The sequence below is a fragment of the Falco biarmicus genome, chromosome 15, assembly GCF_023638135.1.
Source record: "Falco biarmicus isolate bFalBia1 chromosome 15, bFalBia1.pri, whole genome shotgun sequence".
NCBI classification, from domain to species: domain Eukaryota; kingdom Metazoa; phylum Chordata; class Aves; order Falconiformes; family Falconidae; genus Falco; species Falco biarmicus.
This window is the reverse complement of record NC_079302.1, coordinates 3313096-3340384: the sequence shown is the minus strand read 5'-3', so window position 1 is coordinate 3340384 and position 27289 is coordinate 3313096. Positions and strand designations below refer to the sequence as shown.

The window sequence follows — 27289 nt, the reverse complement described above, 5'->3', positions numbered from 1 at the left end:
CATTAGCATTTCATACCCATTTCTTCCTCTAGTAGGGGTGTGTGTGTGTGTGTCCAAAGAATGGCCTGAGCACTGTCCCCTCCTTTAGGAAGGGAAACTTCTGAGCTTTGCAAGTCTGCAAGCAACCCTCATGCCTCCACCTTTCTGGTATGCCTGAGCCAGGACCCCTGCAGACCCAGTCAGCCCTGAATTGGTCAGGCAATTGGACTAGGTGATCATTGTAGGTCTCTTCCCACTGAAATATCCTCTTCTTTTGCATGGAAGGACATGGGCAAGAGGGATGGCAGCAGAGGATCCCCTTATAAAGTTTGATGCCTTCCTGCTTGATAGACAGGTTCCTGTGTAAACCTCATTAAGTTCAACAAGGCAGAGTGCAGGGTCTGGCACATGGGTTGGGGCAATCTCAGGCATAAATACAGGCTGGATTGAGAGCAGCCCTGAGGAGAAGAACTTGGGAGTTTTGGTGGATGAGAAGCTCAACACGACCCGGGTAATGTGTGTTTGCAGCCCAGAAAGTGAACTGTGCCCTGGGCTGCATCCCAAGCAGCAGGGCCAGCGGGTCGAGGGAGGGCATTGTCCCCCTCTGCTCTGCTGACACCCCCTCCCCACAGTGCTGTGTCCAGCTCTGGGGCCCCCAACATCAGAAGGACATGGAGCTGTTGGAGCGAGCCCAGGGGAGGCCACGAAGATGATCCGAGGGCTGGAGCACCGCTCCCCTGGAGACGGGCTGGGAGAGCTGGGCTGGTTCAGCCCGGGGAAGAGGAGGCTCCGGGGAGACCTTAGAGCAGCTTCCAGCACCTACAGGGGCCGCCAGGAAACCTGGGGAGGGGCTTTGTACAAGGGCCTGTGGTGACAGGACAAGGGGGGTGGCTTTGAGCTGGAAGAGGGTGGATTTAGATTAGAGATGAGGAAGAAATTCTTCCCCGTGAGGGCAGCGAGGTGCTGGCCCAGGCTGCCCGGAGCAGCTGTGGGTGCCCCATCCCTGGCAGTGTCCCAGGCCAGGCTGGACGGGGCTGGGGGCAGCCTGGGCTATGGCAGGTGTCCCTGCCCGTGGTGGGGGGGTGGAACTGGGGGGGCTTTAGGGTCCCTTCCAACCCAAACCATTCGGTCATTCTATGATGTCTTTTGGCTAGTGGCTTTTCAGCAGCATGAGCAGTGTCTCCATCATGTAACCATGCAGATACACGCTGAGAATTGGGACATTCATGTTCTGCTCCCACCTCTCGCCCAAAGCTCATCCATTTTCCCACTCCCTTAGTCTTAACACATACAAACCTAGAAATGGTAACTAGAATTTTAAAAAGGAGGATGGTGACAGAGGAACAGATGCTGTCGTCACTCAGCTGTGCTTCTAGACCCATCTGCAAGAGAAACACTTGGAATCCCAGGGCTCAGATGCTGGTGGATCTGGGATAAACAAGGCAACCTTTTGCAAAAGACAAGTTTTAGAGGCAAAGACCAGCAACAAGAAAGTTGTAATTCAGCTTTCTTTGTTAAAAAAAAAAAACAAAACAATGACCCAAAACATAGAACAACCCAAACATTTAACAGATTTGTTAAACACAGACATAAAAGAATCAAGAAATACTAGAAAAAATCCATTGCAGGAGACATCTTGTTTTACAAGGCAATTTGATTAAGTTACTACTGGCTGACCAGCACTCAGTCAGTCGTGGAATAGCTGTGTTGACAGGAACACAAACATTGTAAATAGACAGCGCTTACTGTAGAAGTATTAAGACTAAAAGATATTTACCCCTTAAAATAAATAGTCATCTACAGCAACATTTAAATTAGTAAAATATTTTTAAAGCAATCAAATATAACAAAATTGTAAATCAGATCTAGATTTTCTTCTGTATGTTAAGATCTTTTTTTTTCTGTGTTTTTAAAAAACCAACAAAAATACAAACTTTAGAAGAACGGTATCTCTGACGCGTCAGATTATTCACTACAAGTGAATTTCACCCTCTTTATGTTCTGCGGGCCAGTGCAAGGTCTGGGTACCACTTGAAATTCTCCTTTTGCATGGATTTAGGTGGGACACAGACCTCACCCTGTCCTCTGAACAGATAAGGACTTTTTCCCTACATGTGATATTCATCCCAGCGCAGGAGATGCAGCCAGGCCCTGCAGTGCCACGTCCCGCTGGCTGGGATGCAGGAGAGCATCCGAGTGCTTACAGAGCCCCTGCGCAGAGATGAACATCACCCAACGGGAACAATTTAGATGTAGATATAAAGTCTCTTTTAGGCCATTTAAAAATTAATTCAATATTTAAAAAAATAATTTTTTTTCTCATTAACACTTCAACAGCTGGAGGAAGCAACACCCCTTCTCACGCAAGGAACAGGGGGCTAAAAGCAAAGAAATAATCCTCTGGACATTGGTTCCTTAGGGGGGACCTAACCCGAGCCACATTTCCTACTACTACATCTTGTGGGTGAGAGCATCTGCACCAAACGGGGAGCTCTTCGTTCCACCAAGCCCAGAGCATCCCACGCACACACGCACCCCCCCCACACCCCACCTACTAGTTCCAGTTTGGACCATGTAAACTGGGAAGAAACTTGTCAAGTACGGGCAAAACCAGCATAAGGCTGGCGGGCTGTAACTCCTCGAGAAGCTACCAGAAATGGAGAGCCCTTTGAGCATCCCTCGGTGCCAAGGTCTCAAGGGATGCCCCAGCCTGGGCAAGGTCCCCAGCGGAGGCACGGGAGCAGATTCCCATCGCCGCAGGAAGTCGGCTGCTGTGCTCCCTGGTCAGCAGCCAGGCACCGCCGGCTCCAGCCGCGCTGGCCCGGCCCACAGCTGGAGATGCTCGCCAGGCTCCCAGGGCCAGCACAAAGCTGTGATTCAGTACACAGGGCTCTGCCGAGGTTGCGACACTGGCCAGCAGACCTCAGCATGAGCCCTGCAGGGGAACCAGAGCCATCCCACCCCTGGGCTGCCCTTTCCCAAGCTCCAGTAGGAAGCTTTGTTCCAGCCCTTTCTCAATAGCCAACGTTGCCTTCCCCTTTGATGTCACTAGAAATGGAGTTGTGCAACGGGTTGATGAAAAAGCTGGCATCCCACAAGAATAGCCCCAAACAGCCAGAGTGTTGTGTAATGACATTTGGTCATTTCCTTTTTTTCTTTTTTTTATTTTTATTTTTATTTTTTATTAAAGCCCAAGGACACTGCAGTCTCGGCTGAAGGCACGGGTACCTTTCCAGACTGAGTGGAAGCCTTCCCTGTGATTTCCCACAGCTGGACCAGGACTCTGTCACTGCAAACACCTCCCCATGTTGGGAAGCGGCAGCCACGGCAAAGACCTCTGCTGCAAAACCACTGCCCCTCACGGGCTCCGCTCCTGGGCAGACCCACAGCGGAGGAGCCCAATTTATTGTCCTGCCTGAGCCACCCACAGGGAGAGGGCTCGGAGGACAACAAAGCCACTTATTACAAACCTCAATCCAGTTGAAGGGTCGTTAAAGTTTGTTCAACAGTGACAGAGTCCCTTTGAACTTAGTATCCACAGAGGGTGCCATTAAAAACAAAAGCGTGTTTACCAGAACATGGTATCCGAGATGGAAAACACTGCAAATACTGCAGGAAGTTTAAAAAAAAATAATAATACATTCTACCCAAGATGACCTAAATCCCCCCGACTTTTGGCCAGGAGATTTTGCAGGGCTGAGCGGGGCTGGTTCCCCTCTCAGTCAGGAAGGTTTCTTGTTCAGAAAGAGGAACCCAATGGGTAAGGAAGTGCCCGGCCCCCAGCTCCTGCACACCCCTGCCCTACTGTTGAGCAACCCCTGCAGGATGCTATTCCGTGCACACCCCAACCACCAACTGCCTGGGAGTCTGAACACTTAAAAACAAGCTAAGAGTAGCAATAATTGAAAGGGGGGTTTAGTACAAGGACCAAGGGGCTACTGCAGCACTGCCATTGCTTGCAGAAATACATAGCCTTGGCTCCACAGTTGGACCTGATGATCTTAAAGGTCTCTTCCAATCTAAACAATTCCATGATTCCACTGACATGACCACTCCAGCTATCTTTGCCATATGAAATAGATTCACATGGAACATCCTTTAACTGTAGCTACTGTTTAGGAAAATAAACTCACGGTCACTGTGGTTCTATGTATCCTTTGCGGCAAGGGTTTATCTCCCTTGCTGGCTTGCAACAGATGTGACTGATCACAGGCTCAAAAGAGCACAAGCAGAGAAACAACAGAAAAAAATCCCACATCCAGTGCTGGGAAAGATAAGAAATTTTCTGTGAAGTCTCTGTTGCTCATTTCACCCTCTGTGACATGTGTCATTCCACATTTCAGGAAATCAAGCAGCAAGGAAGTCTTCATGGGGATGTATTCTGTCTCTCTTGCCATACCAAAATCCAGCTGAACACGGCATGCCCCTGAGGGCAGGAGACACTCCTGTCTGCTGATCTGTGTTACAAGCTGTCACACTGGACAGCAGATGCTGTTAGCATCAGTTTCACCCACTCGAGAAATTATTTTATTGTGTTTTCTTTATAAAATGAAATTCAGTTTTACCCCCTTACTCTTTATCTCCCTAGCCTCCAGGAAAAAAATAACCCAACCTCTTACAGCCGTATCACCAAGCACTAGTGGTGCTGGGGAACTATTGGGGTCAATGAATCAGGGATAAAAGAAGTCAGGTTTTTGAAAGGTCAGCATTGAGATGTGAGCTGTTCAACATTTTTGTCATTCTGTGCTGGTACCTGGTTCAGTTTCTTCCTGTAGCTCTATTGCCAGGGAGATGCTGGCAAGATCACCATGAAACATATGGTATCAATGCCAGAGCCAGCAGGTTAGTACAAGAGAAAGATCTTCAGCAGCAAGTGAAAAATCATGAATATTCATAAAGAGCCAGCAAGCGAGTTAAGGATTTAATTAAGATTGGTTAATTAATAAAAAAATATTTCTCAGTGTGACATCTCCTTGTCAAAACCAGTGTGAAAAGGTTCACCAAGAGGATATAATGTAGTGATGGTCTTCATCACTGATGAAACTCGTTTAAAGATGTGTCCAAACCAAGTAACCCCACGCCTCTGGGAGATTTGGACCCATTTCTGAGCGCTCTGTGGATGGGACTTGAGTGCTAATTTATGTTGGACTGAGGTGGATGAGAGCTAAAATCCCTTTCCTTTGCATCACAAATAATTCTGCTGGTATCTGCTAGCACTGAGTCCCTCCACTGAACCCAGGCCCTGCAGGAAGCTGGCTCTGAGACCGCTACAGCCAAAAAAGCTGCAGACAAAGTGGAAGGTGACAGACTGAGGTTCTCGCTCCATGACACAGGTCCAGCATAAGCAGCAATTTCCCATCACTACCCTGCCAAAACATCTCAGCCTTCAGCTGGACGAGGATTCCAAAAATTGAGTTTAGGTTTTATGGTTCATGACCTTATTTATGCAAACGCCTCTCCGCAGGCACTGGATCGGAGATGCTCCAATTCATTGCACGTAGGTCCCTGAACAGCCAGGCACTGGCCATAAACTTTGGGTTCTTCTGCACTGTAGGTACACCCAAACCAGCTGCAACTCTCCACAGGTTAACTTAGCTCCTGGAAAGCTCAACGCTAAAACACATGAAGTGGCACCTGAGCTGGCCTGGGTATCTCTACATGGTGCTGCCATTGAATAAGCAACCTGACAGCAAAGTTTTTCAGCGTGATGATTGTCTCGCCCGTTCCTCCTGCACTGCCTCAAAGTAAAGACACGTGGCTGATGAAGCAATAGCAAAAAGCTGCACATAGATACTCGCTGACATAGGCACGGTCATTGTCACACACACTTGAACAGAAGCTGCCACCTGCTAGAACACACACTTTTTTTTTTGCTAAGGAACTTCTTACAAGGACAAAGCATGAGCTAGTACCATTGGTGTCCTTAATGCCTCTTCATCCAAAATAACTCTATGCTACAAGGAGAAAGCATTAGCTTTTGGAGGATCCCGGCTTCCAAATGGCTTAGGTTACAAAAATAATGAGGAGAAAAAGTAGTTCAACAACCCATTTGCACAAAGCACAAGCACAAAGATCTGTAGCAGAGACTGAAGCAGCTCCCTTATGGGGAAAAAGATGCTTTTGATTTCCAACTATCACCTTGAGCGCAGAGGCGTAATAAGCAAATTGTTCAAGAACTGCAGTTTTGCTGAAAAGGTGATGCTTTTGACCAAATGAAGCAACATGTTCCTAAGAGGACAGTTTTGGCTACTCGGGAACTAGAGAGATTTGGGGTGGGGTCAGGGGATGGGACTGCACCACCCACAACAGCAAAACAAGATTTCACATGCGGATTGTGGGTTTTATGCTCAGAGACCACTCCCTGAATGGGAGGGTGTTGGTGGGGGCATCTCACCAAGCCAAATGCTGCAGTTCCGAGGCCCCCAGGCCCTACTTCTTAGAGGCAAACAGACCATCTACAGCAGCCCAAGATTAAAGCCAGGCTCCAGCCGTTCTGGGGACATCTGCCCTTTTCTGTGCCCCCAGATCCAGCTGGTCCCATCTCCACTGCACGTTCTAGAAGAGACACAGCATAACGGAGGGCATGGCAACAGGCAATGCACAGACAGACCCCAGGGAATGAGCTAAGGGAATCCCACCCTTATTTTCTCTTTGCAAATGGTTCAGGGGAAAACACGAATCACACTGCAGGCAATGAACAGGGCCATTCGGAGAGCATGGTGTTGCTCATCCCATGCTGGACGATAGCTTATCTGCGGAAAAACATGGAGTGAGCAAGCCAAGGACTTGGCCTTCTGATAATTGCAATTTCCTGGGTTTATCAGGAGGAACTCCACCCTCAGGCCTGCACCTGCCCCAGTGCTAATTCACAGGGCCATGGGATGGACGTTTGGTGAAAAGCATCCCAGAGGACCGGCTCAGTAGCAGGGAGATGGCTTGGATCTGAGAGTTTAAAGCCAGACAGTGGCAGGGGACCCTGAGTGCTCTAGTCAGGAACGCAATGAAAGTCAGATGAGGCCTCCCCACATCATTTGTCTGACACTGACACTGCTCTGCCTTGTCTCACCTAAGTCACTCCAGTGGACACAGTCAAAGCATCCAGCAGCATGTATTTTGGTATGAGTTTGTGTGTGTGTGAGCACATGAGCCATCTTCAGCCAACCTTTGCTTCCCAACCACCCTCCCTTGACTAGGTAAGGCAGGAGGGCCAGGCTCAGAACCACCCTGCAGCTCTGTGACAGTCCCAGCCCCAGGCACGTTTGTAAGGCTGAAAACACTCAAACCAGGCTTGCAAGCAGATCTGCCATCATCTGAGGGATCCCAGACCCAAGCCCAGTAAGCCTACATGGAACTGAAGTACAGCTCTCGGTATCACACACACACAGAGATGCTGATCGGACTCGCTGCTGCCGGGCAGGCAGGACCCCTTTGAAGCTGCCAGCAGGAATTCCTCCTTCTGACCCACGTTCGTACCAAGAACTTCTCATCTCAGGGCTGCTCATCTGCCAGGCTAAAGGGTGGTGATGGAGGGGCTGGAGGAGGCAAGGCAGAGCTGGGGGCGTGCTGTCAGACACGAAGAGCTCCAACGGGCTGCTGCAGTGCCTAGGTTTCGTTTACGAGGGATCAGAAGCATTTTCTCCTTGTGTTGTCTTAAAATAATATTGTGCGTTTCCTCGAGCTGAATGTCTCTGCTTTTCCTGCTTATGATTCTTGTGGAACCACTTCCATCAGCTTCTGGCACAGGACTGTTGCAGAGACTGCGGGGAAGAAAGCAAAGTACAGGTCAGAAATCGCACGCAGGGGCCCAACATGTATCTTGGTCTTGGTTCATGATGCTCTGCCTCTGAAAGGCTGACCCATTTGCCTCCCCACCGTGATTCTGAGCAAGATTAGTCCAAATACAATTTAAGACTTGAAAGCAAATAAGCCATGGGCTACTCTCTATTCATGCCCAGAACCTCAATGTGTAACACTGGGAGCTTTGCTCCTGCAGCAAGGATGCAGTACTGCCCCAAGAGAGCCTCTGGTCCCTCCCGACAGCAGTTTCTAATTGTGTGGTGATAGGGTAACTATCTTTAAATGCCATAACTACAAGCAGACAAAACTGACTCAGGCACAACAGCACAAAAGGGCATAGAAAATATAAAAAGCTGATGCTTTTACTTCCAATTTTGGAGACCTCGGCTCTATGTGCACATAGCTTCCTTAAAGGCTCAAGTACCCAGGGCAAAACCTGGGCAGAAAACCTGCCAGAAGGCAGAGGCCACTGCCCTGCACAGAGCAGGTGAGGAGTAAAGGAAGCATTTCAAATGCAAGTTTGCACAGGAAAGGTGCTAAACTGAAGTAACTTTATTTTTCCACCCATTAGTTCTGGTAGCTGGTATCCAAACACACCTGTGCTTTCTGCTGCTTCGCTGTGTGTTTGGAGATCACGAGATAGCCTTGCCAGGTAAAGCTAGCACTAATTCTAAATACACGCAAAGTCAAACCCAGATCAGTTGGAGGTGATCAAATTACCTGCAATATATTAATATATATGTGTTTAAAGTTCATATGTTTCTAACTGGACATTTGCAGGATCATCATTCCCGCAAAATGTTCCCAGAATATTTTCTATATTCTCCTTAAAGCTTTTGATGGTGGTAAACAATCAATATGGTAATTTGCCACCCAAGCACTGCAAAAATGGCTTTTCCAGGAACTGAGCCTAATACTCAGAATGAAAAAGTGAGTGTGTGAGAGAGGGAGAGAGAGAGATGGGGGGGAAAGAATAACAAGTGCTGCTGAGCACTGTTGAAAGCCTTTTTCTTCTTCATAAAAAGCATCCAGCTAAGGCTGGGCATTTCTACTTGTCTGCTTTTCTAGGTCAGCCTGCTGTATGAGAGCTAGGAGGCAGATGGTAGAGTTTAGTTACTTGGACAACACGGATTGACTTTCTTGATTCAGTTGTTCAGACAGAGGTTACATGTGCCAAGCACAGCCTCTCCATCCCTTCAAAACACACTGTGGTGTAGCATCAGCTGTTGGAAAAACTTGTAGGAAGATAGCTAAAAAAAAAAAAACTCGTAAGAGAATAAGAGAAAATGTCAAAAGGATCTTCCTCTCCCTCTGCCCTGCTGCCACATTTTGATGCCAAGGAGGGCTTTGACAGGACCAGAAACGTTAGCACTGGCTAAGCGATGGATTGGGACTAATTACGCATTTTCAGCAGTCAAATTGAGGCCAACTGTGCTCAGAACGTTAGGCTGTTTCTTCTTTTCCTTTCCTACACCACTAGAAAGGGACTCTCTGGTGAGAAAAGGCTTGACCTGCGCTTTTACAGGAGGCAGAAGAAAGGCAGCAATGTGCTCAGGATATTACGCTCCACTGCATAACAACCTGTTTGCCAAGATAAAAAAAATACAGACATGGTATTTGGCCCAAACTTAGCTATTATCACAAGTCAGGGTCCGTTTTGGGTGCTTAGTAGATACAGTAATCATCAGGTTAAAACTTGTTACCATTAAAGAAGAACTGATCTGAGCCAAGACATTGGAAGCCGCCACTACACAAAGGAGAGCCGGTACTAGCTACTAGCTGTAGCATGCTCACCGAAAACCTGCTATTTTTGGAGGAAAAGCCAAGGCTGCACCCTTGCTTTTCACTGCTAATACTTACAGATGCCTTGGAGAACCCACTTGGGCTTGTTTTGCCACCAGACCCCAAAGAAGTAAACAGGGATCCCACTGAAGATGATTGCAAACCCAATCGCACATTCCTTCGGCGTCATCCAGAAGGAAACAGCAATGAGAAACAAGCAGGCCAGGATGAAGAAAATGGGCAGGCAGATGTTCACCTAAACAAGGACCCAAAGAACAGGTTAGAAGTTGTATCAGGGGAACAGGGTACACTTTCCAGGGAAGTTTATCTTGCTGTACAGCCCGGTGAGGGAAGAAGTTCATGTTCCACCAGGGACCCCTATATGGATGGTGCTCCTGTCTGTCCCAGTGCTCTGAACAAGGGGACCGTGACCTTGAATTGCCATGGGGAAGGTATCGATATAGGCAGTGCTCTTTATCAGCCCCAGAAAAAGCAGATGTTAGGTTAACACCTAACACGTTCCTTTAAAACCAGCAAAACAAAGCACAAAGATGTGGCTTGCAAGAGCTGTGAGCATTTCTCAGCACCCTTTTTTTTGACCCCAATTCCATACTTGAATGATTCCTTATAAAAAGCACCTGTACAGCATCAAATTCAGCAGCAACCACAGCACAAGCCATAGCATCTTCACAGCGGTTTCTCAGGGGACTCGGCTACGCTGCTCTGAGCAGCCCAGGTCTTAGAAGAAAAACCAAAAAACAAAGGAAACACCCTGCCAAGAGTTCCTTTGGGAAGGCACTGGTACAGGTCTGAGAGTTTGTTTCTGTCTGGCTGCCTGTTGCCTGGCAGAGACCTGCGTGTGCTGCGGGATGAGTGAGAAACATGCCTTTAAGGAAGGCAGACACGCTTGTGGCTGACATGATCTTGGCCTCCTCCCAGATGGACGCGGTACTGCCAAGCTGGCCAAGGACAAAAAGAACAAAGTTCTCATCTCGGCAGGCGTGGGTTTGTCTGCTTTATTAAAAAACTATTTAAAGTTAATTCTGTGATGGTACAGAGTGTTTCACTGAGAGCCACAGCCAGTAATTTGTCCTGGGGAATATGTTAGTCATCGAGAGCTTCCTGCTGGGCTACCCCACCATAACACGCTGCATCTCTGACACTCAGAGTCTCCTTCAGGCTGATGTCCCTATGGCCACGGCAGCTCTTCGTCCTCCCACCCTGATCCGCATTTAGCAAATTCCATGCAGCAGAAACACCTGTGTTAGCTACTACACAACATTTCCCCTGCATGCTTGCAACCCCAGTCCCTCCTCCATACAGGACAAACAGCCATACTTGAACTTGGTGAGAAGGGGCTCAGGGAGGACCATGCAATTACCACACTGTTCTCACCTTGATGGGCCTCTCCAGCTCTGGCTTCTTGTAACGCAACCACATCATGCCGATGATGGCCAGAGCCACGCAGAGCCAGTTGAAGAAGCTGAAGAAGTTGATGACTGAGAAAATGTTGTTGGAGAAGGCATAGAGCAGGGTCATGATGCACTGCATCCAAAAAATAAAAAGCCATTAGCAAAGGGAGTTGGCGGAGCCATGTATGTTACAGCACTAAATACAGGTATTTTAGAAGAACTAGTTGCCTCTTCAGGCAATTTCAAAACAGAAGTGAAATATGAGGATATGAGGAGGAGGAGGGTCCATCCCCTCCTTTAGGTACATGCAGGAGTGGCTGTGTCTGGAGGTGGTGCCCAAGTAGTCCCCCTCCAACCGCTCGGATGGGATCCTACTATTTTTCAGTACCAGGTCAACACTCACCACCACAGACCCAGGTGCTTACCGTAAAAATGAGGGATGGCACAGGAGTGAGAAGTCTGGGGTGAATCATAGACAGGATTGAAGGCAAGTGTCCTTCTCGGGACCCCACAAAGAACAGCCTGGGGGGAGGAGACAGAACAATTATCACCTCTGCAACCTTATGCCCCGGGCTGGGGTTTGTCTTCAGCACAAAACAAGTAGGGACAGCCCAGGCTCAGCCTAGAGAGTGTCAAGGCAGCAAGACTGAGATGCCCAGGCTCCGCACAGGTTCTCCACCCTGGTAGTGCCTTGCACAATGCCAGCTGTGCCCTTTTGCCAGTCGCTGGCTCAGGAGTGGGCCCTCCAGGAGCAGCCCCCAGCACAGACTGCTCTGCACATACACAGTGGAAAGTCCCTGTCCTAGAAGGAAGGCTGGAGACAGATGAAGAGTGTAATAAAAAAAATGTATTTATATCCTCCTTTGCAGAGAGGAATTAAGTGACTTTCCTAAGACAACCTGGGAGATGTGTGTCAGAGCTGGAACTATCTCAGTCCCTGTTCTGGCCCATCTTTTCTCCGCTTTCTGGAGGGATTCTCAGCCCTGAAGTTTCTTAAGTTTCTGCTTTTCATTACACCACTTTCTTGGGCAACATCACTGAGCCCCAAACCTGTGTTTATGTTCTAATAACTTCAACAGGACTTTGCCTGAGGAATAGAAGACTAAGATCACTAAAAGTTTTTCCTTTAAACTGGATATGGTTTTAAAGCCTCACTTTTTTTTTCTGCATTCCCCACATGGCCTCCAGATCCTTTAGACTTTGTGTCTACCCACAGCCACTCTTTGGAGGACAGCTCCAAACGAAGAGGCATTAAGCACGACTCGTAAACAAAACCCACAAAATTGAGCAAGAAACCTACCGGGAAGAAGTGAAGAGAGATCCATTAACGGATCCAAAGCATGACAAACCAACAAAGACGGGTATGATCCAGGACATGACGCCAAGGTGATAGTTCCCAAAATCCTAAATGGGGGCAACAAGACAGATCTGTCACACCCAGAGTGTCCGAAAGAATTCACAGCTGCCTACAAAGACTTAATATTTGTGGAAATCTGAACAAATGACATGGCTTAGAGCTGAAGCTGTTACAGAGTTTTCCATATTGCCATTTGCTGCTCCTCCTTCCTGAAAAAGCATATTGTAGAATTGCAAAAAAAATCAGCAGCGCGCCCTTCTCTCACACACATTTATCAGAATGGCTACCCAAAAGTTCAAGACCAAATGGAAACTGCGAGGCAGATGTTGCCAGCTGCTGAGTAAGGACCTGGGACACGGCCCCTTAGAAAAACAGTGACCTGGAGCTGTAGTTTTTTATCACAAACTGACCCCGGACTGCTTCACTGCAGTTTTATGCCTTTATTACATTGCTTGTGAGTCTTGCAAAGGCACCCAACTAGAGCAACGCGACACAGGCTGGCATCTCCAGTAATTCAGTACTGCACAGGTGCAGGCTGGAGCCGGAGCTTGGTACTAACCCAAAGGATGGAGCACCTGAATGGCCCAGACCAGCTTATCCTGGACTGTGAGACTCCTCCTGAAGCACTGAACAGTCCTGGTCATGCTCAGACTGCAAGGTCATACCATGCTGCTCGCTTCTGAAGCAATCAGATTTCTGACCGCAATGGCATTTTAATTAATAGAAGTATTATTTTTCTGTCTTAATTAAAACAAGGAAGATACAGAGTGAGAACAATCAAGTTCAGTACTGACTGAATGACCTTTCCCCATAAATATCATGCTCTGGTAACTGATGAGAAGTCATGAGGCCAGCAGCAGCCCTGCATGTTTACAAGCGCAGTGCTAACTGACTGCCCACCCTTCCTATTGTCTGGGATTAATCCCCCTGGGTATCACGCTGTTCCTCCCTGCTCCCATCACAGATGCTCTTTAATTCCTGTCAAACATCAGCTTTTTTGTAAGCAGCTGTGATCAACCTGGAATGAACTAGAAGACGTATCCAGAGATTGTAAGTCTGATATAACCAGCCCTGGAAAACAGATGAGTCGCGTCAGAAATGCACCTATCTTACCACAGCCACGGCCTCGGACATCAGCATCTGGTCTGTCGACAGGGTCGTGAAGTAAGCCAAGTTTGTCAGCACATAAACCAAAGTGACTACAGGTAGTGAGATGATGATAGCCAGAGGCAGGTTTCTAGGAAGAAAATACAAATTGTAATGGAGCGCTGCAGCTCACAGAAGAGCTGTTGATGCCAGGGATCGGTGGCTCATGCTGCAGCCCTCCTGTACTCATTGAAAGTTTGCTGGAGCCATTTTGCTCCTCTGACTCTGCAGCACGTCCGGTTTCCCAGCCGCACACTGCTCCCCTGGGGGAGCAGAAGATGCCCCCACAGCAACAACCTGGAGACTGACAGATGTAGAGTGAAGGATTATGGCAGAAGGGACTTTTTGCATGGAGAAGCTCTGGCTGTCTGGGCAAGCAACAATCCAAGCTCACTGCAAAGGCAATTAATTAAAAATACACACACACACACACCCCCCCATGTCTCTTGCTAGCCAGTGGCATTAACACGTGTATTCTCTTCTGGACAAAGGAGAATCATTTGTGCTGGTGGGTTTCTTGCAGGAGATGGGAAGGTCTGGGATTTAGCACGCAGTTGTTAGGCTCTAACTCTGCAGCTGGCTGGACTAAGGAAACTCAAAGAAAATGTGTTCAGACACAGTCTGAGCAGGTCTATAAAGACAAGGCTGCATTGGTACAAATCTGCCTTTCCAAATATTTTTAACTTCATTTGCGAACGGAAACTGAAAAAGGAAACCCTGCTTGATGCCATGTATAATTGGTCTAGTGGAGCTCAAAGCCACAGGAGGAGAGAGTCAAATACCATGACTGCATTCAGAAGACATGAAAGTAATTGCAAACTGCAAAAACCTTTTTATAACTGTATTTGTGAAGGAAAAGGCATATCAAATCTTATGCTTCCCAGCAGGCACTAATCACTGCCAGGGCCAGCCAGGAATGGGTTCTTGCACAAGTGACCCCAAAGCTCATCTCAGAAGTGCCTCATAGGCACCTTCCCTATGAGCAAAACCGATTCATCGGTGATGTCCTGCTTTAGGGTGGCACATCCTTATCTCACTGAGTCCCCTGCATAACCCCGAAAGGCACGAGCAGGCCATGGCAAGGAAGCAGGACTTTCTAACACTGATAACATTAGCAGTACAGGAAAGCAGTGTAAGCAACAGCCCTCCGTATACAGAGATTATTCTTCCCCTTCCCCTGTTACAGGGAGGAACAATGCCATTAATTTATCTTGTTTTCTATTTCCCCAGAAAAAGGCCTTGGCTTCTGGGCTGATTAGCAAACCCTGTTACACACATGAGGAAAGGCTTCCCAAGAACAACAGGATTCCCTCCCAGGGAAGTTATCACAGGACGTACACCTACCTGTAGGGATTTATCATCTCTTCTGTAACAAAATTCAAGTAATTCCTGTAATTTAAAAAGAACGGCAGTTAATTCTGGTTAGTCCATGGAATAAATGAAGCCCTTCATCTCACTCATCTGCAGGGGAATTTCAGGAGGGGTTGCGAGACTGACATCTGTGGTAAAACTTATGATGGCTGATGCCCACTCCAAGACCCCCAGCACAAAACCTGTGAAGCACAAGCCCTGGATGGTGCCGATGGATCTAGCACACCATGCTGCCAGCTTCCTTGCAAGGGAGGGGGATGACTGCAGGTGAAGAGCTGGACCCACGACTGACAGGGCCGTCCCTCCAGGCAATAAGGACGGCTGCAACCGGCCTGTTCTCACAGCCAGCTGAGCAGGCTCCTTGTGCTTGCAAGTGCTCAAAGCGACTGCCAAAACAGCCCTCTGGGAGCTTCAGTTTTGTGCTCAAAGTCAGTCCACTGGCACGTAGCACATCTCTCTTCTGCTAGCTAAACCCAACCCTGCTGCTTTCCCCTAACACACCCAGGAGCTGCACCAAGCATCACGGTGCGTCATCACCCATCATCTGCTGCCTCCGAAATCCCATGATCACCTCCACTTCTTTGTGCTTCTATGTCCTGGTGGGAAATGCGGTGTGAAGTATGACAATAAAACATTACTAGGCAAACCCAAAGCATCTACCTCACTGCCCTGGTTACATGAAAAATGGAATATCCTGGACCACACTCTTCCTCCAAACACAATCTGGGGACAAAAGGAATGGACTGCAATATTTAGCACTAAAAAAATATAGAGGGCTGTATCTTACCATCCTCCATAGGCAAAGAGACCGCTGTACAAAGCTAACACGATGTTCCCCACGCCTACTTTTGTGCCCTCAAAGGAGCGCTCAGGAGTCAGGCTTGTCACGTCACCTGCACAAAACAAAAACAAGAAAGGATCAATGTAGATGGACTGTGAACCCCAAGGGCCTTTGTGGGTGTTGAAACAAAGAAACCTGGAGGCAAAAGCTGCTCTTAGGATAATTGTCATGCTGATGAACTTTGGGTTATGCTAGGGAGCATGTGCACATATTAGTATTGGGCTGATTTATCCGTTTTTACAGTGCTTAATTCATCGGGAGTAACGCACCGAAGAATCAGCCCCAAATACACTCGTCTCAAGCAACTGGCCATTACTGAGCCCTCAAAACTTTCTCACACTGCAACGTGCTATCATTGAGGTAATCTCCCCCTTCTCTTCTCCTTGCAAAGAAAATATTCTGGGTACCTTCCTGCTGGAAGATGCTATGCAAACAGATATTGTCACATTGTCCTCTCAACTGAAAGCTGCTTTCATTCGATAAAACCCCAGGATTTCCTCCACTTCCACCAGCCACCCAGTAAAGCAGAAACCCAGGATTTCCTCTAGTCCCACCAGCCACCTGATAAAGCAGAAGGTTGTGGCAATCCCTTTGATTGTGGGAAGTCAGGTTCTTGGGGGCTTGAATGTCAGAAGTTAGCCTCTTTAGGGCTTGAATATCAAAAGTTCCTGTTATGTACCTGCTTTTGAAACAGAGAGCCATAAATAGACAACTCGATTGTACCTTTGGTAAGAATTCTCCCAGAGCAGCCAAGGGTTTATTTATTTTGCTTTAAAATGCTCTGCCGTTGTTTTGTTCCCTACCTTTTGATGTGGAGCCTGGGTGTAAGCCTGCGATGGCGAAGCCACGCTCCCCTCCCGGACCCAGCGCGCCCCTCGGTGAGGACCAAAGCAGGGAGGGAGGGAGGCAGGATTTGGCAGGGCACGTTTTCATCCAGGGAGACCTGTCGAAGCCCATGTGATTCCTCTTAGGGCACAGATCTCTGCTAATCGCTGGAGCAACTGCATCACATGGCAGTCAGCAGGGCCTGGAGCTTAACCCTTCATCTCTTAGTGCAAGGTACCCCACACGTGCATATGGGGAAAGGAGAGGGATGCTAACACACCAAGCATTTTCCCTCTGGATGGGCTCTCTTTCCCATCTCATGCTGGGACCTTTCACTCCCCTATGCCACCAAAAGCCACTTCTGCAGAGGCTGAGTAACAAATGCAGATGCACGGGCCTTTTAACGCCTTGCTGGTGGTGGGAACGGCAGATTTTCCTGACACGCTATTGGTCTGCTGGTGCATCCCAAGGGACTGCTCCGCATCTGTGCCGGTGACACAGAGCTGCCCTGTGTGCATGGGAGAGCTACATCTTGTCTTTCACCTCCTCTACCTGACCCTCCAGCTCTGTCCCCATCCTTTCCATCGTGGGCATTGCTCCCCTCACCAACTTTCTCCCTCCTGCTCAGTCCTAACCAGGTCAAAAAAGATATTCCCTAACATGGGGCGCAAGGTGCTTTCTGCTCACAGAGATACCCCGGAAAGCAGCAGCCCTCTGCCTTCTTCCATGACCTGTCACTATCCCATTTGCAAGGGAATGCTGTGGGTGTGAGCTGCAAAAGAGCCGGGACCACAGGAGCAGCTCTTGCACTGGGCAATCGGGTCCGGGAAACCCCGTGCAGTTACGTCCAGCACATTGCGAGGCTCTGCGTGCCCAGATCCCACTGCAGGCTGCAGTTCCCCATTGGTGTCACCATGCCCCTCTCTCTCCAGAACCTCCTTGCACTAGGAAGGTCTCTTCTGAATCTACCTTGGGATATGCTGGTTGTATTTAACGCCCCTTCAAGCAGGTGAATCTCCTTAAGCAACATGCACCAACTGTTTTTAAAAAGCAAGGTTAGAAAATGCGCATCAGTGTAACAGGAAAGCCAGGAAATGCAGAGAGACTGATACAACGTTGTGAGTTTAACCTTAATTCCTGGCTTATACGTTCAGTCATATAATCTTAATTTACCATTAATGCCCTGGACTGGCTGTGAATAAAAAGGCTGAGCAGGAGGCGGGTGTGCACAGTATCACATTCTGCTGGATCCCTCGGGCTCAGCTTTCCCGACTTTATTTTCTGCCCCTTCTGAATAATCACCAGCCTAGTTCTTTCCAGGTCTTTTGTTATGGGAATAAGATACACTTTTTGTTAACAGTGACCGTAATTAGCTACTGGAATGGCAGATGAACAGACTAGGAGAGCAGGAGAGCTCCCCAGGCCTTTCAAACACCTCTCGGGACCTCTCTTCTCAAAGGTCTGTCCATGATCTGCCAGCAGCCTGGCTCCCACCTGGACGTCAGGAGGATGCTGCGATCCGGGAGCAGCCAGGGCACAAGCAGCATCATGCCGTGGGCTCGCACTTCCACTTCTTGCCCAGAACCGGGCACTGGCTTCCACCAAGCCTCTTTCTGTTTGTCACAGGCAAAAAGCTCTCAGGCCAAATGTTCCTTTTTCTGAAGCATCTGCAGGTTTCACTCTATTGCCTTCCCAAACCTCACACAGGAACCGTGTGCTGGTGCTGCTGAGGAAGGGCTGAGCTGCCACCCTCGCCCAGCTGGCCGGGAGGGGAGGGGAGGGGAGCAGAGCATCGGTGGGACCCAGCCCAAAACCAGATGCCTGGATTCAGGGTATGCCCCCTGCTTGGGAACCAGGGGCATCTTCAGCCTGTGGGCAAGGAAGGGTCCCAGCCCAAGTGGGTGGCCTGCTGGGCTGTCCAGACACGTTGGCTGTGTGTCAGGACTGCCTGCCTTCCAGGAAACGTGAACAAAAGAGGAAGGAAAGGCAGCGCGGGACCGCTACGGGAGCAGCACCGAAGCAAAGAAATTAAAACAAAGCCTGGCATTTTGTTATGCTGTGGTTGGGGGTGGCGGATAAGAGGAATGGATGGGTGCAACATAACTAATTACTTGCACACCTCTTCCCTGAACCTGCCGCGGCATGCACCTAACACATCTCTTTGAAGCACTGGCACTGAAATGCAGCTACCGGCAAAGGAGTGGCAAGTCAACGTGGAGGCAGCCAGGAGAGGAGACGAGGTAGGAAGGAAGGGACTTTTCGTTCCTCCTCAACACTTGAGGAGCTGACACTTCGCTGCCTTCTCCCTGCCTTGCTTATCAAGAGTTGTAGCTCTCCAAAAAATTGCTGCACATCGCTGAACTTCATGTCTCTATGCTCCCATGGTAAAATGGATTTAGCAACATGTCAGAACACAAATAACCAGAGGAGCCAAGATGTTCCCTTGGAGCAGGAGGCGATACAAGCTCATTTACTCAGGTGTCCACCTGACGCTCTTTAGCAGCTCCCCACACAATTAGACAGAGGTTCAAGTAGTCGTTAAACAGATCCCTGGAGGAGGAATCATCACACAAAGATACCTCATCTGGTGCAGAAGACCCAGAGGTGCACTGGAGGCTGAGAAAGCATCCAGGGAGCACCACGAGTCCCCCTTGTTCTTGCACTTACCCACTGATGCTTGCTACTGGCCCCAGCTGGAGACTGGGGACACTGGGTAGATGGTCCAGCAGGGTCATTCTTACCTCCTTCCTCTAGTACAAACGCCCCTAGGAACTGCTGTTCCAAAGGGAGGTACGAGCCTCCGTCCCAGACACCGCATCTTTCAAGCCTCAATGTGCAATTCAAGGCTCCCAACAGACTTTGGATCAAACTAGGGTTACAGATCTGTAGGTGAGGCTGCCAAGCACGGCCCCAACCGCTCCCAGAGAGCAAGAGGTCTGCCAGCGAGCGCACCCTGGGCGAAGCCATGCTCTGCCCACCCTCCCGGCTCCCCTGCCCTCCCCCAGCCCACGCAGCCACCACTGCTCTCTAGGCAATGCCCTGCCCGTGCCCGGCACCCCAGAGATCTGAAACCTGATTTGAACTGGCTGTTCAACTGCACTCTGCTCTACAATTAACCAAATTAAGGTAACAAGCTCTGACATAAACCCCATTTGCTGATCTTGCCAGCTGCCAAGACTCTGGTAATTGCGCCGGCAAGCGATGGGTCACCTGGGGCCTTTCTGCGGGAGGGACCTATTTCGGGTCCACGTGCTGCATGTTCAGACCCTTTCTTTGAAAATGTTCATTTGCTCCCCAGTCATGTCTGTTCCGGTTTTAATAGCACAGCAATCTTCTCTTGCAGAAAGCATTTAATGATAATTAAATATTTTTAACTTGCCTAAACAGCGAGGAGAGGGAACATGGCCATCTAGAGAGCTCAGCAAGACCTGGGGGGCCCTCAGTGTGTCTCACTCGTGGAAGAAACTGAGCCAGGGAGAAATGTGTTGTATACATGGAAAAACCCCAGAGGAGAAGATCAACTCAGCTCTTGAGCCATTTTCTGTGAAAAGCAGCGAGAGTTCAGTAGACCGATTCAGAATAATGAGATGGCAAGAAACGTGCAGGGGCCAGGGTTAGGAGAGCATCTCTTCGCCAGCTCGGAGCTCCCTGGGAAACGCACACTTGGTAGCCACATAAGCCGTTTGCTCTTCTCTGCTTGCCACCACTCTGCAGACAGCTTTGCATTAAGCAGGTTCGAACAGCAGCTATTAAACTCGGGTCCCATAGCAGACAAGTTTATGGGTCTGAAAGACAGCACCAGAACCTTGGAAGAGCAGAGTGGGCATCCAAGGAGGAGCCAGAGGCTCCTGGCTTACGTCCCAGTTCTCACCAGCAGCTGCGGACAGGCTGTGACACTTCCCCTCACTTCAGCTACAACCTTCTGGTTTACAGAAAAGCTCCTCTCCTCCCAGTGCTGGGAAGCTCTGTCAATACCATTTACAAAGAGCTGTTATTCCTCCTTCAGGGTGAAACCATGGGTCTGGGCTCCTGCATTCACTCCACCCCACTACTCAAGCTTCACAACTCCTCCTTTTGCAGTTGTCCACCAGGACACCACCTGGGCCAGACAGCATTTAGCACCTTTCCCACCTTCTCTGCATCCTGCTGATGTCACCAGAAGACCTTTTTATCTTCCTCCTCAGCAAAAACCTCTCGATTTTCACAACCTCTGCATCAGCCGCCGTAACATTTGCTGATGGGAAAGAGAGAAGCAGACCCAGAAGCAGCGGCGCAAGCCCTGACCTCAAAATGCTGGGTTCCTCCGGCAGCTGGAAAGCACGGGGGCACTGCAGAGACCCTGGATAAGCAGGGTCCCTTCGATCCTTAGCATGGCATGGAAAGGTGTTTCCTACATGTCCCCTTGTCTGCCCCTATCTGGGCAAAGTCACAGCAAGGTGCAAACCCTGAACAAACCACCCAGTGGGTTTCTAGTCACTTCCATAAGCTTTTTTCTTTTCATTATCTGCGCAACACATGCAATCCACATCCATAGAAACTTGGGACTGAGAACGACAAGCAAGAAGGAGCCAGCTGACCAGGCTCTGGGGGCTAACAGAGCCAACCAGCCTGGCACGCAGGAGAGCCAAGAGCACCTGGGGAGGGAGATCCCCCTGCCCATCACCCACATCTCCAGCCCCACAGGCAAGGCCGCTCAGTTCAGCCCAGCAGCTGGAGGCTGTGGGAAAAGTTCAGTCTCGAATGCAAGCAAAGGCACGCGCGCAGACACAGAGCTATCGCTGACACACCTCAGGCATGAGCCACTGCTCCTGCTGCGGCCAGAGACTTCAGGGAGGCAGAGGGAGAAGAGCCCGACAGAGATGCACAGAAGCAAATACCAGAGAATTAGCTGCTCTCTAGTTAAATATGTCTGCATTGCTGGGATAGCTGAACTTGGAAAAATGTGAAGCCACCAGAGCCTCTCACACCGGCTGCCCTAACCCCCACCGAGCCCACCAGAGGGGTGAGCAGGGTGCCCTGTGGGTGCGCTCCTCAGCCTCCCACGCAAGGCACCTACCTTGATCCAGCTCAGCGCTTGGCGCTTCGTTCCACGTGCCGAAAATGAGCAACGTGCTACGATCCACAACTCCTTGGATTAAAGCAGCAGCTTTTCAGGTGTCACAGCACATTTCCAGCCTGAAGAGCTAACGCAGCTACGAGCCTCGATACGCAACGCTAAACAAACATCGGTTCACATCATCATTAGAGTCCGAGCTTCCAGCGTGCGCATACAGAGCCACTCCAACTCACAGTGAGCTTAACAAGCAGCACAGGTCACTGACCGACTGCTTCTGTATTTTGGGGGAGGAGCTGTTGTTGTTTTGTTGTTATTAAATGCATTTTATTTATTTTTGGACAGGCAACCTTGCACTTGTAAAATGCAAAAGTCCCAGCAGGCCGAACTGTTATCCTTGAATCTATAATTGCTGAAAATTTTCTGGGCAGAGAGGGCAAGAAAAAAAATTGTCTGAGCAGAAATGAACATTGCTCACTCCAAACCAGAGCAGGCAAGCTGCAGAGCACGCTAACCTGCTGTGCCCACCTGGCCTCAACATTTGCATCCACCTTTGGCTAGAAAAGAAATCAAACATAAGAGAGTGAGAGGCCCATAAAACATAATTGTGTTGCATCAACCCTCCAGTGTTAAGACGCCTGATTAATCTCCGACATATGGCTGATGTGATTTAGAGGTTCAGGATGCTGGCAGCTTTCCCAGCTTCCTTGTTTCTGCTCTCCTTCGGTACAGTCTTCCACTGTCCATGTGCTCCGTGAACAAGAGGGTGAGTAAGGGAAGCACAACAGCTTTCTTTCAAAGCTTAACGCTTTGAAAATCATGTTATAGTGGCATTTTTGAATGCCAGTGTAACAAGAAACAGCACGGGCAGCTGCAGGGCACACTTTTCTTGCAATCTTTTGTGCGCCAGCCTCAGCCCCAACTTGCAGGGTTGCACTCAAAAGCTTGAGGGACCTTTTCTGATCCACAGGCTTTGCCTCCCGTCTGCCAAAGAGGATCTACAGTGCGAGTTAGTCACGGGCTGGCTGGCTGAACACCCGTCAGCGCTGGCTTTGGGCTCCAAACTCCTCTCAGACACCTACAGCTCTATTATCACTTGATTCCCATGCCCCAGCTTGTGTCCTAGATAGAGCCAGTCCCTTGGGTGAGCTTGTTCCTCTGGGCACGGCCACCAGTGCAATGGCCACCACTCTGCGTACAATGACAGAGAGTGTGCCAGAGGCATTGCTGCATCTACCCTCCATTAGCAGAAAAGCAGGTCGTGACTGATGGGGCAGGGGAAAAAATATTTTTTAAAAAAATCAATAAATCAATTGAAAACAAACTCCTAAACATCAACCTGCTGATCAGGTTCACGCTACGGACACGAGAGATGAGACCGGGCCAAAGGAAAACTTGCAGCAGATTTCTTTAGCTGTGCTAAGGGCTCGTGTATCTCTGGATGGCCAAGCGTGATTAAACGTAGGTACAAACCAAAGCGACTTCATACAATGATCACTCTTGTTTTCTCCCAGCCTCTGTGCACCATTGTGCTTTGAGACCTGAGGGAGCCTGAGATTTTAATTATCAGCCATGAAATCAAGTTTTCCTGCTGTGTCAGCAGGACCCCTGCAGAGCAGCCCTGCCCTCCCCATGCTCGGCTCTACCCTGGCCTTTGCTGCTGGCCGAGCTCTGCCCCAGCTCTCACTCCACAGCTGCCTCAAGGGGCTTTTTGGGACATTCAACTGACGTTGCCACTGGCAGCAGAGAAGAAAATTTGGGAGGAAAGGAAGATTGAGTAAACTTTCTCTCCCTCAGTTCTTTCTTAATCATGGGATTTTTAATCAAAAGAAAGGCAAAGAAAAAAGGTCTGGGCAGGGAACTAGCAAAATAACCCTCACAGAGACAGACAGAGACCAACTAGGCATTTTCTAGCAAAATGCAAAGGGATTCGATAAATGAAAGCAGCACCCAGATGCACACACAGCCCCATGGCGCCAAGATTCTGCCTCACACCTGGAGTACTTAATGATATTTTTAGGAGGCTTCACCAACATGCTAAGCACACATTAATGACTGAAGGTTTGACTCTTCATTTCAGTACTTTCAGAACCCTCCCCCATGTCGAGTTCAGAATCTGCCAGCCACAAGTACACCTCTAAACATCTTTTTACAAAGAACACGTGATATTGGAGTGAGGGGTGCCAGTGCTGGCTGACACTGTATGCATCTATTTAAAAGAAAACCCCAAGATTAAGAACAAAACTCCCTGCCTAGTCTGAACTCTCCATGGCAAATGTCTGGAGTTCAACCTGCCTGCTTTGTCCTTAATTCACCCTGTGCTTGTTCAGCAGATGCAGCTCTGCTGGTCTCTGACAACCCAACGAAGGGACTTAAGTGAGAATAATGCTGCTGCCATCAAACAGGCACTCGAGGCACCGCAGACAAGAAATTTAAGATCAGAAATTAGGCATTAAGAGGGAAAAGGGACAATAAATTCAATAAAAATAATTCAATAAAGCAAGCGTCAAATTCTATTTCCCCAAGTCCCAAATGCCCGATTTCTTTTTTTTTCTTGGAGCAGAACTGCTGGTGAGGAATCGCAGCGAGTGCTGGAGCCCAGCACCACAGCACTCCCCGAACGTGCGGCACCTGGGGATGGCACCTCTCTGCTTGATCTGCCCGTGGGTAACTAAACATTTCAGAAGCCCCAGGACATCAACAATGGACAAGAATATATATGAAACATGGCTGTGATATGTTTGTTTAGAAATTTTTTTTTTTTTTACATCAAAACCTTTCCTGAATTTCCTTGCTTGTAAAAAGTGTGACCATGTCCCTAAAGATTGGCACTTTTTTTAAACCACATCGCACCCACGTTAATTTTTAAGGCACCGGGAGGTGGCAGGGTGATCGGGTATGAAAAGCACAGCTGCAGACCTAACCGCAGACCGTGTCGCACCCAGTGCGGGAAGCATCCCTCAAACCTGCACAGCCACTGCCCAAAGCAGCTGCGCAGTCCGGTCCTGGGCATCCTGCTCCCCAGGACAAGCATATCGCCAAAAAGTACCCAGAGGTGGCTGGACAGAAGGCAATTTGTGAGAGCTGGTAGAACAGTAGAACCAAAAATAAGCCTAGTTTTCATAATATCAGAGTGAAAAAATACTGATCCTGTCTATGCTGTAAGTTATTTATCCTATTTAAGCGCTACAGACTGGTGGGCTCTGCCGTTGGGGGTCCATATATAAGGTTTTACACACCAATATACCAAGTTCAGGACACCGAACTTTTAAAGCCACACAACTGCAGCCACCCAAAGGCTTTTAAAAGTGCAACTTTTGTATTAGTAAAATAATTGCATCCCAAATGGGTCAGCTATACTGAGTCAACTTTCAAGCAGCTGAAAGGCTGTCTAAGTAGGAAACCAACTTCCACCCTTCTTTTGAAGTCGCATGAAAGAAGTGATGTAAAACAGCTGTCCACAGAAAGATCACAAGGAAACACTATTTTCTGTGTGGTAATATCGCCACATATTTCTTCGTCTTGAGATGTTACTGCTTTTCTGAAAATAATGAAAATATCCAATGAAAGGAAAAAAGAAAAGCCAAAAGCTGAAGGTGGGAGGTCAATACAAAGACATACTTCTGTGAAGTCTCAGAAGTTTCCACATTTGAGCAAGAAACTGTGGCACTGCTCCTCTCCTCTGTTTATAGATACTGTAAACACAAGCCAGCAACGGGACACTAACATTAAAGCGAGTTAATCAGCATTGCTCAGGTGCTATCCGGACCATCACGGGATACACAACCCCAGCGCCGCAGAAACTGCAGCCCCAGACAAATCAACATGGTGTGTATTTCACTCTGGCTTGGGACTTAATTTACCCAGCTGGTAGTGGTAGGAGTCCTCTTTGTCTGAAGAGCATTGGAACCAGTGTAACAGAAAGCAAGGGCACGCAGAGGAGCAGTAAAGGCATGGCCCTGTGGTTACGTATAGGAATCAGGATCAGCCACCTACCCAGAGGTGAAACGGGCTTTTAGAAAAAAGCTACCCGTTTCAAAGCATCAGTGCTTTAAAAGACTTGGTCTGGAGTGTTTTGCCTAGAGAAGACCCAGCAGCTCTGCACTGTACCAGTAATGACAGCACGGCCGCAGAGAGCACCGGCACAGCAGCTTCCAGGGGCACCGGCTCTGTCCCCCCTGCTCCAAGGCACCTTCGACTCACTTAAACCACTCCCGAGAGAGACTGCTTAATCCGTCCTTGTGCATCTCCAGTGAGACAGCCTCTCTGGACAATCCACTTGACCTCTGAATATACAGTTAAAAGTGGTTTTCTAATAACTAATCTAAATACCCCTTGCTTCACAGCTTGCAGCCATCGTTTCTTGTCCCAACAAAGAGCGAGAACAGCGCAGTACTCTCCCATTTTCAGTATGCTTTACGTGATGCTAGTATGCTTTCCTTGAAGAAAAAAGGAAGAAAAAAAGACAGTCTCTTGATGTATCCCTGCTACATAAAAGCATCATGTTACCTGGCATGATTTAAAGAAAAATTGAGAAAGTTGCAAAATGTAGGTGGAAGCTATGGGAAGGCATACGAAAGGAGCTTGCACATTCTTAGGGACATGCCGGAGAGCCTGCAACTTCCATAAGGAGATTAATACAATCCACGTTAGACCACAAGTAGAATCCCAGGCAGCACGTTGTAAAATAGGAACCCGGACAAGCATAGCGTGCCACCTGGGACAAGGTGTAAACGTGGACTTTGTGAGGAGCAGCCTCTGTAGATCCCAAGGTTCCCACTCTGAACCAGTTTGCTTTACCTGGAGCACTGTGTGCACAGGCAGGAGAAAAAGGGTTTGCCTTCTGAGGTCACCAGCTAACTATCACTTTTGATCTTATTACCTTCCAATCTGTCCGAAGCGGCCGGATGGTTTAGCAGAAAACTAAATGTCATGTGCAATGGCCTGTAGTGCAAGATGCACACAAGTCATAGCTGCAGCTCTCCAAGCTAGGAAAACCTGAAGCTGTAAGAGGCTTTGTAAGAGGTAAAAAGCTTCTGAGACAGAGGAATATAGGATGTGTGTGTGGGGGGGTGTGTGTGCACAAGACAGAAATGTCTTATTGGTTACAGCTGCAAGTCAATGGAAATATCATGTACTTATACCTGGGGAACCAGGGCAGAAAGCGATCCACCCTTGACAAAAAGGACAGTATAGAGGGAGGGAAAGTGATTCTGCAGATGCAAATTAAGATTGTCACCTGCAGACAAAAAACAATCGTAAATATACCTTTACGCTAAAATGTTAAAGAACTAACACAGATTTCTGTTTATTTATCCTTGTCCTTCTAAGAGAGAAAAAAAGTTGAGCAAAGCAGCCTGGGGAGTTATGAAGAGGAAGGAGGTATATTTTGTGATAAGCCTCAAACAATGTTTCTGTTGAGTGTAGGCACTGAGCTGGAAGAAAATAAAACCTCTGATAAAGCAAGAAATTCTGCAAAGACAGCACTGGCTCCCATAGCTGAGACAGGAATTAAAAAGACCCACGTGCACACACAAGCATACATACATGCTTGCCAGTGCAGAGACAGGCAAGGCAGGACTATGGGCAGACTTTTATCCACGTTTAACAAACAGGGCCTGTACTGTTCCTTAAGAAAAGTTTATTTCCACAAAACACCACAAAAAAAGCACACAGTAAAGCTTATCTGTGTGGATTAGTTAATCAGATGGATTTGGAACAAAATA

General features: G+C 48.5%; 1 protein-coding gene across 1 annotated transcript in view; it reads right to left on the bottom strand.

Moving 5' to 3' along the window:
- Positions 1 to 1473: 1473 nt before the first annotated feature.
- SLC7A5 (solute carrier family 7 member 5) overlaps positions 1474 to 27289 on the bottom strand; it is a 40888-nt gene continuing 15072 nt past the window's right edge. Inside the window, exons 3-10 of the mRNA XM_056361193.1 lie at positions 15632 to 15737; positions 14818 to 14862; positions 13441 to 13564; positions 12271 to 12374; positions 11396 to 11492; positions 10954 to 11103; positions 9637 to 9814; positions 1474 to 7736 (exon numbers count right to left, since the gene is read on the bottom strand). Coding sequence (XP_056217168.1) covers positions 7681 to 7736; positions 9637 to 9814; positions 10954 to 11103; positions 11396 to 11492; positions 12271 to 12374; positions 13441 to 13564; positions 14818 to 14862; positions 15632 to 15737 — 860 coding nt within the window. The 3' untranslated portion in view covers positions 1474 to 7680. The remainder of the gene's footprint in view (positions 7737 to 9636; positions 9815 to 10953; positions 11104 to 11395; positions 11493 to 12270; positions 12375 to 13440; positions 13565 to 14817; positions 14863 to 15631; positions 15738 to 27289) is intronic.